Source organism: Ascaphus truei, chromosome 6 (genome assembly GCF_040206685.1).
Source record: "Ascaphus truei isolate aAscTru1 chromosome 6, aAscTru1.hap1, whole genome shotgun sequence".
In the NCBI taxonomy this organism is placed as follows: Eukaryota; Metazoa; Chordata; class Amphibia; order Anura; family Ascaphidae; genus Ascaphus; species Ascaphus truei.
The window spans coordinates 83,458,490-83,473,056 of record NC_134488.1 but is presented as its reverse complement, the minus strand read 5'-3'; the positions used below and the strand labels follow the sequence as shown (position 1 = coordinate 83,473,056).

General features: G+C 40.1%; 1 protein-coding gene across 7 annotated transcripts in view; it reads left to right on the top strand.

The window, feature by feature from the left end:
* NPHP4 (nephrocystin 4) overlaps window positions 1-12,446 on the top strand; it is a 264,867-nt gene extending 252,421 nt beyond the window's left edge. For 6 of the 7 annotated variants that reach the window (XM_075604944.1, XM_075604943.1, XM_075604942.1 and 3 more), the window contains 2 exons: window positions 9,256-9,399; window positions 11,801-12,446. In XM_075604944.1, the coding sequence (XP_075461059.1) occupies window positions 9,256-9,399; window positions 11,801-11,941 (285 nt within the window). In that variant the 3' untranslated portion in view covers window positions 11,942-12,446. Of the gene's footprint in view, window positions 1-9,255; window positions 9,400-11,185; window positions 11,362-11,800 lie in introns of all 7 variants that reach the window. The other variant, XR_012802230.1, reaches the window with a different exon arrangement.
* Window positions 12,447-14,567: the final 2,121 nt, after the last annotated feature.

Sequence of the window (14,567 nt, the reverse complement as noted above, 5' to 3'; positions counted from 1 at the left end):
TATAAACCATAGTTAAAGTGCCTCAAGACTGAGTAAAGAATGGAGCAATTGTTCTTGTTCATGTAGCACGATCATGAGTTCTGTCTTGAATATATTCATTTTAAGGCAATACAGAGGCACCTAAAATGATAATGTTGATAGACAATCAAATGCTCTAGATTAGGTTTCAGATAATAGATCAGATGGAAATACATAAATGTGAGTGTTGTCTTGGGACCAAACAAGTTAATGAACACCCAGGGATTAGGTCAAGTTTCTGCATCATTTGGACATAGCATATATGAACCGCCCTTTTTAAACTACATTTACTGTATGTGCTATGGCAACACTGAAATCAAGTGTATATGCTAAAATGTTAGACAGATGTAAGTTGGTTTATGTAGAGTGAGAAGTGACCATGCCAGCAGCAATTATGCATGACATTCAAGTTGTTTACAAATTGTGTATTTAGTTGTGAAATTATTTAAGGAAGCATGATTGCATAAATTAGAAGCAATCCAAGCAGTTAAAAAAATATTGTTTTAATATATGCAGCATTTGATTACATTTATTGAAAACTAATTACCTAAGCTGCTGATCGATTCGTTCTGTGATTGATCAGCAAAATACTGCTTCGCAAGGTTCACTAAATGGTTGCCTTTCCGTTTCAAATCAATCCTTCAGTCAGTCAGTGTAACTCAGCAGCTACAGTACAATGTATTCTTTTATTACTAAGGTAAGATTATCTATTGTTACAGTTTTCAGCTCAAACTGCTGGGAATATTTGCAGCAAATTATCACAAATGGGAAAGCGATTTTGCACTGCTGGGGGGGGGGGGGGGGGGAGGGGGGAGGTGCTAAAGCCTGATATACAAATCAAAAATGCTCAGTACTGTATGTTAAAACTAATTAAAATAGTATTAAGAGTTGCATTTTAAAATAAACAAAAGTTAGTAAGTATTATCCAATACTGCAGAACTGATTTATTAAAAAAAAAAAAAAAAAAAAACACATGTAGGATATTGCTTTGATTGCTCCTTTAATATTGCATGGATATCGTTTTGTATATATGTGAAGAGGTGGCAGTCCATACAAACCACACTATTTGTGGTGGTTTGTTTATCACCATATAAATTTGGAGAAAATAGGATCATTTCCATTTAAGATTGAAAACAGCACAATGTTTTCTGATTCAAAAGACACAGCGATAGTAACAGTCAGCAGATGTCTTTGATACAACTTGCTAATTTGTTACCTACTTTGATGGGAAGGAGACTGCATCAGTTTGTAGCACTGGAGGCAGTTTGCCCTTATGACAATTTGGTAACCTAGAAACATAGATATTGACATCAGATAAGAACCGTCTACCCTGTCCATTTTGCTATCTGTTAGACTGAAAGTGCTGATAAATAATTAGTAGAAGATACAGACGACGTACAGGGTGAAGGAGTCAGAAGAGAACATGGACATGTTACAGAGATTTAAGAGGCTGGAAACGAGTGTGACCAACGAGAACAAAAGCAGAAAGATTGAGGAAAATTAGAAGGGGATATTAGCCCAGTATCCTGCAATACAGCTGGCTATTTTAGTAACGAACTGTCTCAGATGAGTGAGCAGCTCAAAAGCCCAGATGAGAGGATTTCCGCCCTATTCAGTATTCATGAAAGTCATTTGCGTAATTAAAAGTTAACTATTGTTAACAGTCAGTGACTTTACACTGTGTTAAATAGGTGGGTCTTATCATAGTTATTAAAAAAATGAATGCAACAGTACAGAAGACATTCTAATTGAGTACTTAAAGCTGCAGTTCAGTCAATATCCTGCATGTGTGTTTTTTTTTAATAAATCAGTTCTGTAGTAAGAAAAAATACTTTTAGCATTTTCTGTTTTAAAAAAAAACACTTTGAAAGACCAATTTTCTTGTATTCTATTTTAACAGCCATTTGCTAAGGCACTGCCCCTTCATGTCCTGTCACAAGCCCTGGCACACCCCTTTGTCAGCCCTGCCCTCCCTCTAGCACATGTCAGTGCAGGAGTGCTCATGAATATTCATGAGCTTCCACTGAGAGACAGAAGCAGAAGAAAAACAGATCCCTTCACTAATTATGTCACCAAATTTTGCCTATCAATACATGGAGAACGAATTGACGTGCAGCTATACAGTTCTTTAGGTAATTAGAGATTGCACACATGAAACTATTGAAGTAAAAAAATAATTAAAAAAACAAAACTGAACTGCAGCTTTAACACTAGCAATGTTACTGAAAGATATAGTGTTATTTTTGCTGTTTAAAGGTATTTCTTATAAAGTAGCTCATATTGTTCCATAAAATGTTAGTAGTACATTTGTGACCCATTTCACATTAATCTTAAAATAAAAAATGAGAAAATAAAGCATTTGAACTAAAACACATTGAAGTGACATTTATCAAGCTTCCCTTCTGGTTTACTGCTCTCTTAAGGGCTGCATTACAACATGACACATTTACAGTGTTAACAAAACTGCCGTTAAACTATTATGAATACAATAGTGTTTGAGTTTGAATATGCTCATAAGAATGGGTGAGTTTCTGAAGGTGTCATCTGTGTACAGGCATACCCCGCTTTAAGTACATTCACTTTAAGTACACTCGCGAGTAAGTACATATCGCTCAATAGGCAAACGGCAGTTCACGCATGCGCCTGTCAGCACGTCCTGAACAGCAATACCGGCTCCCTACCTGCACCGAAGCTATGTGCAAGTGGGGAGACTATAGAGCCTGTTACAAATGCGTTATTTACATCAGTTATGCACATATATGATGATTGCTGTACAGTACATGCATCAATAAGTGGGAAAAAGGTAGTGCTTCACTTTAAGTACATTTTCACTTTACATACATGCTCCGGTCCCATTGCGTACGTTAATGCGGGGTATGCCTGTATTAATAGTATTGTGCTGTTGCAAGGCCTGTTTATCAAAATGATACTGTCTTTTTTTCTGAATTCACGAGTCAATGTACAAGATTCGCAAATTTAATTTTGGCGTTAAATTGACAGAGGAAAATCATGTAATATAGATCTCGTGTGTGCTTCTATGAACTAATTTTTTTTCTGTTGTGCGCCATAATTGTCCAAAACATTTGTAGTCCAGTATATTGGCACAAACAAGTTTGATGCCCATAATGCATAGATGTACAGATGGGCCATGATTCAACTTCACCCTGCGGGTGGACAGCGGCCCAAGTGGGGCTGTGATCGCGGTTAATTTCCCATAAGAATTAATGCAGCAGGCGTCCCTGCTTCTGAATGGGACTCTCACTGCATTAATCATACCAAGCCCATCAGTCTGGAAGGCTGCGCAGAGAGAAGCGGTCCCTCTCTCTGTCTCACAGCAGGAAAGTGTTGGTGTTATAAATAAAAAAAGATCTGTTGATCATCTCCAGTTTTACGTTTTCAGAACATAAGCATGCAAAATAATGTTTAAGTTATCAGAGAACTTGAATGATAACACAGACTATAGAGCCCATTTCCATTCTTTTCTGGTGTCGTCACTAAATATTCCTACCTCTTTACCCCTCGAAGATAGAGTTCAGCATTATCAAATAAATCTGGTTGTTTTAAAGACACTGACCAGCACTCGTACATCACAAACATTTGGCACACTGTTATTATGTAGGATAAGCATTCTGTATAGGACAGCTTAGGTCTTCTATACATGGCCAGCAAATGCAGAGAATTATTTTATTAAAAGTATCTACACTGCAACCTTCAAACAACCAGTGACAGCGCAGCATGCTGTCCTGCAGCTATAGTATTATTCTTTCAGCAAATCGCACATATTTATGCTTGACATGTCCGCGCCTCTCTTGTCTGATCTCTATAGTAAGCTTGTCTCAGTAGGTAATTGTTTACCCTCTGTGTGCATTTTTACAACACTACTGTATTTGTTTTTTTTTCTTTAGCTGACGCTGTGTCAATTATTATTGAAATAAGGTATTCAAAAGATAGGACATGTGTCTAACCTTTGGCGTTAAGGGCATGCTTTTGTTACCCTTTATTCCACGACATGCATATGTCATCTATTTATACCTATTAGTTCCTGATTCTTATTTAGGCAACAGCGATTGTACAGATGTAGCCAGACTTACTTTCCCCTCCGCCATGGAACGCTGTTAGAACCAGACTGAGATATTCCCTGGCAGTCTGGTGAATAGCTGTGGGCAGCCCATAACCTGCCTGTATCTCTCACCTTCCCCAGAGCCACAGCAAAATATTTTCTTTTTTTTTACCAACATGATAAGTTGGGTGCATACCTGTATAGTTATATAGTGTATACAATGTTATATTTATTTATTATATTCTTTCTGCACAACGTCATGTAGAAAATATATTCCATTTTATTACATGCTTTAGGAAAAACAATGTTACTGGTTTTACCTCTGCAGTGTTCTGAACATCTACATTCCCTGCATCAAATTGCTTTGCAATGTAATGCATTGCAGGGATGATCATCTCCAGTTCTCAAGCCCTCCCCCCCACCCCCCACCCCCCAACAGGTCAGGTTTCCAAGCTTCAGCACAGGTGAATTAATCAGTGTCTCAGTTGAAGGCTTAGCCACTGATTGAGCCACCTGTGCTGAAGCTGGGACTGATTGAGCCAACTGTGCTGAAGCAGGGATATCCTTATAACCTAACCTGTTGGGGGTTCTTGAGGACTGGAGTTGAGCACCACTGATGTATTGCAGGCTCCTCTGGCAGTGATGGGGTTCATTGGAAGTATACGTATATGTTTAATTTTTTTCTATACAAAGGCTATGTAATGGTTTAGGATTTCTTACATTTATGACAAGTCTTTATAGCTATATTATAAACCACACTATCATTCATACTGGGGGGAAAAAAAGTGTTTCAAGAGCTTTTACAAGTTGACCTTTCTAGTTACACTGGGCAGTTCATTGTTAAAACAACTTACATTAGCATGTCTAGCACTTGGTTCTAGAGGAGCAGAAATAAAACATTGCAATCTGAAAATGTTACCGCTCTCCAGTAATTTATTTTTAAAAGTGCTGTGCGAACTGAATTAGGCGTCTGACTATCGTAATGGAAATTAATTAACTAGCTGGGGAGAGAGAGAATGTTCTCTCTGCTGAGGCTTTTACAGTAGGCTCGTCATTCTCAGCAAGAATACTTTAGAGCTCTGTGCTACAAATACTCATTTGTGTTTGGCACTTTACATGTTTGTAGTCAAATGAACACATATTTCTTAACAGAATATTCCTGATCTAAAGAGTCATGAAGGGTACAGTATATATCATAGATAAACATCATCACTTCGTAGATAAGTGATATACCCTATTTCCTCGATTCTAAGACGCACCCTTGATTTAATAAAAAAAAACTTGGGGGGAAAAACCCCACAATATTAAATGTGCAGAATGATTTTTTTTTTTATTAGCAGGCAATCGCATACATTTATCTACACCAGAGAGAGGCAGACATAGAATGGGGAGAGAGAGAGACACACAGAATGGGGAGAGAGAGAGACCGTATCGGATGAGCGGGGGGAGGAGGGAAGGAGAGAATGGAGGGAAGGGGGAGGGAGAGAATGGGGAGAAGGGGGGGAGGGAAGGGGGGGAAGTGGGAGAGAATGGAGGGAAGGGGAAGAGGGAGAGAATGGGGGGGGGAGGGAGAGAATTGAGGGAAGGGGGAAGGAGAGAAAGAGAAGGGAGGGAGAGAATGGAAGGATGGGGGAGGGAGAGAATGGAGGGACACACAGCTCCCTCTGCACCTCCTGCAATTCACACAGATTCGACAGGGGGAGGGTGGGGGGGGGGGGGGGGTCACACAGACACACACACAGCTCCCTCTGCAGTTCACACAGAGATTCGACAGAGGGGGGGAGGTCACATACACACACAAAGACACACACACACACAGAGACAGGCACACACACAGACACACACAGCTCCCTCTGCACTTCCTGTAGTTCACACAGAGATTCGACAGGGGTGAGGGACACAGATTTGACAGGGGGGAAAGGAGACGACGACACAGACACACACACACACACAGACAGACATACACAGTGATCGGAGCCATGTTGCTGCACTCTGAAGATCCCTGGCAGGCATCTCCAGCTGATTTCTCTGCACCTCATGAAGGGTAGAGTGGGAGAGGGTAGAGCGTGATCAGCCATGCTGTTTGCTGCACACCGTGAAGCCGGCATCTCCAGCAGCGCCCCCTAGTTTTTTTTTGTTTTTTTTTAATACATCAATTCTAAGACGCATCTTTATTTCAGACATGAGAAATGGGAAAAAAAGGGGCCTCTTCGAATCGAGGAAATACGGTATTGTTATTGCAACAATATTTGAATGGCCATGTTTTTCTAAAAGTATATAGAAGCCCATGCTATAAGCGTTCATAAAAAAAATCTCCGGGCCATTTAAATCGCCTGTTTTTTGAGCGTTGCTATCATGGTATTCAGAAAGCCTCAATTACGTGTGGTAGCGAAATTCCCAAAACGGGCGAGTAGCCGGCGACGTGATGATCGCCTCTGAAAAGGGCTTACCAGGTGATTTTTTTCATCTGCAGAGAGAGCTGCTCAGAGAGAGCCGCCTCTCCCTGTGCAAATCTCGCCTGAAATTTATGTTTTTTTTAATATAAATGTTATTACTAGTGTAGGTGAGCAGTGGGTCTCCAGAGCAGAACCGCATTGATTTCAGGTCCGGGGACCCCCTGCTTCCCGAGATACAGGCCCTGTTATGGGGTGACGGTATCTCCTATGCATTTTATTCCCACTGTCACGTGACACGGGACATTTAAATGCATAAGAGATACTGGCACCCCATAACAGGGTCTGTATCTTCGGAAGCAGGGGATCCCGGACGTCAAATCAACACGGTTCTGCTCCGGAGACTCCCTGATAATACACTAGTATTAAAATTTATATTAAAACAGCTGCTACCCACAATAAACATTAAAAACACAACAACACTAATACCCACCTCCTCTACCCCCACATGATTGATACCAGAGGCCGTGGGTGTCCAGGGGTCCTCATGTTGTCCCCGCGGGTGTCTGTGGGGTAGTGCTTTTATTTCTTGAATTGGGATGTTTAGGTGCTTGTGTATATCTTTTATTATTGTGTATTTTTGGCCTTCATGCTTTTTTATTAGGGTGACCATTGACTGCTATAGTTGTTTATCATGCCCACATTATATGGGTATGATATAACACTATGCGTATCATTGGGTAGAGGGTGGTATAGTGGTCCCGGGGTGGGTGGTTAGGCCTCCCGGGTGGGTAGCGGGGGAGGTGGGTTAACCCCTTAATTACTATAGAGGTTATTAACCGCTAACGTGATTAAGGGGTTAGGGCCATTAGATTGTATTTTTTCTTGTATTCTTTCTGGCAATGGAGGACATGGACCTGGAGTATGCTGATGAGCACGCTCTTCATGGTGGCAGGGGTAAGTAGAAATTTTTATTTAATTTATTTATGCTGGCTGTTTGATTTTATAATGTGCAAATGAGCTATTATCCATATCTGGATAATAGTTATTTTGCCCATTACTGTATATGTTGGGGGGAGGGGGTGTATTTATTTCAATGTATTGCAAAAAAAAGTTGCCACAGGATTCGTACCGCAGGCCAGCGGGGACCACCCAAGGGCCCACAGACACACGCGGGGGGCCAACTGAGCACATCCACGGGGACACCGGCGGGAACCACCTGAGGACACCCACGGGGACCACCTGAGGACACTCGCGGCCTCTGGTATCAATCATGTGGGGGTAGAGAAGGTGGGTAGCGGGTGTGGGTGAAGGGGGTATTTGGCCCTTGGTGGGTAGCGAGAGGGGTTAACCCCTTCATTGCCTTAGCGGTTAGCCGCTCAGGTAATGAAGTTGCCTGTAAATGCATTTTTATTGCATGGGATTCATGCCGGGGGTCTTCTGTTCTGATATTAATGGATATCAGCTCTGGAGACCCTCAACATCAATCCGATGCAAGAAAAATGCATATATTTCTAAGTCCTGTCTCGCCGCCTCTCAGCAGCTCCTCGTCAGCCTCACGCCAAATTTTCCTGGCGTGAGGATTTTGGGAGAAACGCGCCATTCTAGAGCCGCAATTAGCATCAATAGGCCTTGATAACCTTATTACAGCTACTTGAATGGCATGAGTTTCAGAACCTGCCGATAAGTGACTTATCGCTGCTCACCCGGCAATTTTTTTATGACGGCTGCATTTTTTTGCCGATTCTTGCCTTTATCACCCACTTATCGAGGCTTACTGAATAGCAGTAGGCATTTTGGCCAATAAGTACTCGATAAGTGGCTTATCAACGTTTATAGCATTGGCCCCACAATCTTAATCGTGTTTTTTTTGTTGCTGCATATAGCTGTTACATGCCTGTTTGCATTCTGATTGCATATTTTGTTGTGGAATCATCTGCAACTTTGCTGTTGCACTTTTCCCCCTTTCATTGAACATGAACCATTTCTAGATTTTATCAAGAGTTTAACTCTGTGTGCTCATTTGCATGTCATTACCCAGAATCCCTGGCTGCAATGGAAATATTGTATGCTAAGAGATAATGGAGAAAAGCAGGGTTGCAAACCTGTCTGAGACGTGAATGTGCCAACAAGTGGTATTTCTATTTGCTGTAGATTTGATCAGAATCAGAAATTGTATGTTGCTATTTTTCATAATAAATGTCTTGTATTTCTGATATTTTTAGTACATTTACTTATTTAACAGTCCTTGATTAGGCTTTCTGGGCTCAAGTTCCCTAGATACTGTATACTGTATGTCATAGATGGTGCACTTTGTTATTTTGAATAACTGTAATAGTTGTATTTATTTATCTTACTTCAAACATTAGAGAAATGAGTATTAGCGAATACTGTAGGGTTTGTTAATCTCAAATATTTTACAAGGTATTTTACCTACTAAGAGGCCGTTAACGCCAGACCGGGTGACCGGTTTGTGTTGAACTGCCCTCATGAATATCGTCAAGAGATAATAAAATAGTACTTTCACCTTATTAACTATTCAAATGCTACCGGCTTAAAGAATATATTTTCTAAGCGGTACTACGCCATAAGATATACAGTCTAGCTCATTCAGTACTGTGCAGCCCACAAGGTCTTCTAGAGTAGCACCGTGTATGGCCCCAAATTAAGAACTTTCGAAGTCCGCATAGCATTGCAGTGCAACAAGCTGCATGGCCTTTACACACCGTCTGCTTTGTGAAATGATAGTTCTCATAGTTCAACCAATATGTTATGCATTTATAGGCTTTTGAAATTTCGCTTCCTGCTGGAGGAGAGAGAGGCTGTAACAAACGGATCACATACACAAACCATTATCCAACAAGGAAAGTATACTCCCTTTACACGAACAGGACAGATCTTTTGCAATTCAAGGAGAATACCTTTGAGGTAAACCATTTTGTCTACAAAGCTTTTTCTGTTTTATTAATTGATGTTCAGATTTTACTATATGATAAAGCCAGTTTGTTTGTTCTGTTCCTATTGCAAACAAAAAAAGTGTGGCTCTGTCTAGATATGTACATACTTGCACATACATACACACACACAAATATAAATATAAAAGTAGCAGTCCAAACTGGCGTTTCATTTTTTTTAAATTCCCTTTAATATGTGCATTAATATAATCCACACAATGATAAGTAATTAGCCAAGTTCATGATCAATCCATTCTCCTGTTACCGATCGGCAAAAATTCGGCTTGGGGGTTCACTAAATGGCTGTCGGTGCAGCAGACAGAAAAGAGGCAGGCACACGGACTTAAGCATGAATGAATTTAATGTAAAACAAATATATATTCGCCGCGGTTCTACATGTAAGGAGCATGCAGCTGTGCCATATAACCAACGTTTTGGCAGTAAGATACTGCCCTTTTCAAGGCAAATCCTCACCTTGAAAATGGCAGTATCTTACTGCCGAAACGTCTGTTATATGGCACATTACATTAATTCATGCTTAAATCTGTGTGCCTGCCTCCTTTCTACATACTGGCTATCTCTGGGACCCATGGATCTCCCTGGACACAGCGCACTGGCATCTAAGCTCCCCCTTCTAACCTACTAATGAGTGCATGCAAAGATGCAAAGTTCTGTGGGGAAGCTCATGTGACCAGGCAGTCACTAGATACAATTGGTGCACTGCTAGATAGAAGGCAGGGCTCAAACAGGGGTGTGCCAGGGCATGTTTCAGAAGAGGAAGGGGATGTGACTTTGTAAATGGTTGATATACATAGGAACAAAAAAAATGCTTGTTACATTATAATACATTAAAAATGTCATTCAGAGTTGTTGTTTTTTAAACGCTACAAGTATTTTCTCATAGTATAGAACTGATTAATTTTAAACAAAAACACACATGTAAGATATTGCTTGGTCTGCAGGTTTAACCCCCATACGAAATTGGTTGAAATAGATTTTTTACAAATTTCCTTTTTTCATTTAGTTATATTGATTTCAGTAACATTAAAATATAAGTCATTTTATGAGGTGCTCCTTAAACATTCTACCCTTAATAATCCAACCCTCAAATCCTTTTTATAACTCAGTCTCGTGAAACACAATACACAGGGATGCAAATCTCTTCATATGTAGCATGTATTTTCTACATGACTAAGGCTACATCCATAGAGGGGGGAGCCGTGCTGACGCTCCCCGAGGAGCCCCGTCATCCTCAATGAGGATGTCTTTAGAGCGTCCGTAGGTGTGCTGAGGCGCTGGGATTTTCAGCCGACAGCAGAGCCTGTTTCTCAGCGTGCTGTCTGCTGAAAACACCCAATCAGCACGAAGCAGCGTCATGACGCCGCGACGTTGACGTCGGCGCTTCGCGGGCTATTGTCCCGGCGACGTCACTGCCCCGCCCCTCCCTGTCCCCCTCCATCCCCCCGATCGCACACGCTGGCTCGCCTGCCAGTCCATGGAATCGCTCCTGAACGAGCAGGCGAACCTCAGCATCAGCGCTACTCAGCACGGCTCCACCCTCTATGGACGTAGCCTAGTGATTTGTCAGATAGAAGCTGCTAGTTGCTTTCCAAACTCTTGAAATTAATTCTTGTTTAACATTGTTTTCAGGGGGCATCTTTATTTTATTTTTTTTAATTGACAAGCATAAGGCATATGTCTGATATTTCTATACTATTTAGTTTTACTGCTTAAATATTCTGTCTGAATTACCTAATTAGATAATCCTAACTGGGAAGTACAGGGTGAAGCACAGCTTTGCTATGAAAACCTAATGCACATGACGATGCTAGTTCAATGAAAATAACTTTAAGTGTACTTATATCAGGACCTAGAACACTGTAAATCAATACACAGAAATACAAAATAAAGCCATATACTACAGTGATTTTAACAGGTAACAATTTACATTTTCTTATATAAACTTTTTATTAAACTTGCCATGTTAAATTGATATATATGCTGTAATACCCTTTAATGCAATCGCCTAGATCAGGCCTGCACAACTCCAGTCCATACTGAGCCACTAATTGAGTCAGCTGTGCTGAAGTAGGGATATCCTGAACATTTGGACAGTTTGCGGCCCTCGAGGACTGGAGTTGTGCAGGCTTGGCCTAGATTAAAGAAAAGAGGTGTTACATTTAAAGATTACACTGCTGTAGTTGATGGTCTTCAGAATAATTTGCCAGAACTCACTGTACAATGATCTATTATTTGTGTTTATTTTCAGTTTAGGAAATATCTAGGGAAACATTATTCCAATTCATGGGATTTATGATACCACTAAAGCATTGTTCAATTGTTCAATTGAAGCTATGTTTTAACTATTTATTTAGGTTGGTGGAGGTGATACATACACTATTGGTTTGCGTTTTGCACCGAGCCAAAGCACCGGCCTGGAAGAAATACTGATTTATATCAATGACCAAGAAGACAAAAATGAAGAGACATTCTGTGTAAAGGTCATATATGAATAAAATAAAAACGCTAAAAAGTTTAGATTGGATTGAAACTCAAAATGGAATTATCCAAACGTGATCTTTGGACATTCAAGGACAAATGAGAATAATAATAATATATGAATATTATTCTGCCTTTATTTTACAAATGGCATATTGTATGTCATGTAGACCATGCAAAAGTATTCAGGTTCCATATTTGTTACATAAATTGACAGCCACCATGGATTCAGACCAAGCCTGTCCGAGTTATAAATGAATGTGTTTCAGTTTAAAGTTATTTGCCTTTGTGTAATTACAGTAACATGCTAACCTGAACGGTTACTGGCACAAACGCTTTGATTTAACCCTCTACTGAAGTGTTTGAGTGTTTTAATTTAACGTGTGTATTGGTGAAGGTAAATTAATGTTTTTGTAATGTGATCAGTTTATAGATTTTTTTTACTGTACAGTGCATGCTTGATTTTTACACACTATGAAATTGTTGAAGATTTAATTTTGTACACAATGTTAAAGAAAAAAGTATTTTATTAATTGCAAAATATTTTTTTATATTGTATTGTTTCAATAAATTGATGCTCAGCATCTACATTTCACAAAAGGTGTTTTATTTTCAGCTACAGTAATATAAATGTAAAATTATCAGTGATTCGATATCCCGAATAAGGTCCCGTGCTCTCTCCCCAGGCATTTAATTTAAATGCCGGGGGATCATGCGATGCCTCTTCAATACACTTACCTTCCCTTCCAGCGACTCGTCGTCCTGGTAACCCGCCGCGGGATCACGTGACGTCACGTCACTATGGCGACATGACATCACATGACCCCGCGTGTAATTTGATGCCGGAGTCAAGCGGGGGGTGGGGAGGCGCGAGGCGTCGAGGAGGGCAAGCAGGGGTGTGCACAGGGAAAAGTTTGCGCACATTGACTTAAAGCACAGTGGGCTCTATGGGGCATGTTCTACTAGCTGCGATTTGTGCAGAAAGAGCCCTTTCTGATTGGATTGGCATGCTTTGTTATTCTGTAATCCCTTTTCGCATGTCCAAACTGTGCGGAAAAGGGTTTTTTAGAAGCGGTTTCATTCCAGCTGTGCAAATCCTGCAGAATGACCAAAAAGGCTAAAACTTGCATTTTTTTTAAAACTGTAGAAAATGGCTAAAGCGCTCAAATGCAGGTACAATGAATAAAATAAGCCAAACCACTAAACCAGGGTACTAATAAAATTATATAGTACTTAATGTGCAATAGTATGGGTACTATCCTCCTGAAGACAGGTGGTAGATGGTACAAGCCCACTCACCCTCAGTCTCATCGGCAGGTTCCCCTGAAAATAAGCAATACTCACATCCTGGTGGTAGGTAGGCAAGCTGTGCAGCTACAATTATGCAATAACAGGAAAGGGAGACCAAAAAGCGCACCAGCAAAAACGGAGCAGGAAGGACCCAAAACGAAAAAATGATTAAAAGGGCACTTTAATGTGACAAAAGACCCATCCAACGCGTTTTGAACGTCACAGCGTTCTTTTTCAAGGATAAAACACAATGTAATAACATCCATTAAATACCCTCTTACCTGTGGGCCGTTTCGCGCCAAAAAACGGAACCTGATGACGTCATGACGCTACGCGCGTCATCGCGCATGCGCAGAGCCACCCAGTGCCGTCCTAAGGGCAAAGCAAGTCCCACAGGCAGTGTGGCCATCTTGGTTAAGGGCAAGTCATAGAGAATCATTGCCCCACTAATACAATACATCCCTATGACGCATACATGCAGTGCTGATCACTGCGCATGCGCATTGCGACGATGCAAACATCAACAAGGCTAAAATCAAAAGTTAAGAAAAATAGAAAGAAGAAGAAGAAAAAACATTCTATTGATAAGGGAAAATGTAAAAAAACATAATAACTTACATCTTATGCTAACACATAAAGGGAAAATAAGAGTATATGAAACATATAAACACGATTTAAAGAGTAATTTAAAGCAACTAAATAACTTAAAAAACATGTTAATACATGAATACTGCATAACATATATTGTATATCTAGAACCTAGGAACCAGGAAAATATAACCAAATATAGTACATAAAAAACATTGTATAATAAAGGTATCATCAACACAATACATCAAAAAAACAAGTTTATCATATACTATATGAAACTTTATGAAACTTGAAGGGCTAATTTGATCAATCCATAATCGTTTAAGCAAAATTGACCTGATGTGTAATTAACTCATAAAAATTAGCAAATTACAAAAAATGGGTTAACTGCCAGTCAATATTCAGACCCATAGGGAAGCGCGTTTGGAGAGTGAAAATACAATACGCCTCCCTACGGTTCAGAAGGTTGACATGATCACCTCCTCTAGATTTACAATTAACTAATTCAATTCCCAGGAAGGAAAAATTACTTGTTCCTCCCTGACCACATTCCGTGAAATGTTTGGGAACAGGATGATTAGTGTCTTTCAATCTTATGAGCCTTAAATGCTCTAACATCCTGACCTTAAGAGCTCTAATCGTTCTACCCACATATCTTTTGCCGCAACCACATGTTATGAGATAAACAACAAATTGACTTTTACAATTTATAAAACTGTTGATCTTAAATTCCTTATTTTTTACTTTATTCACATCATGATG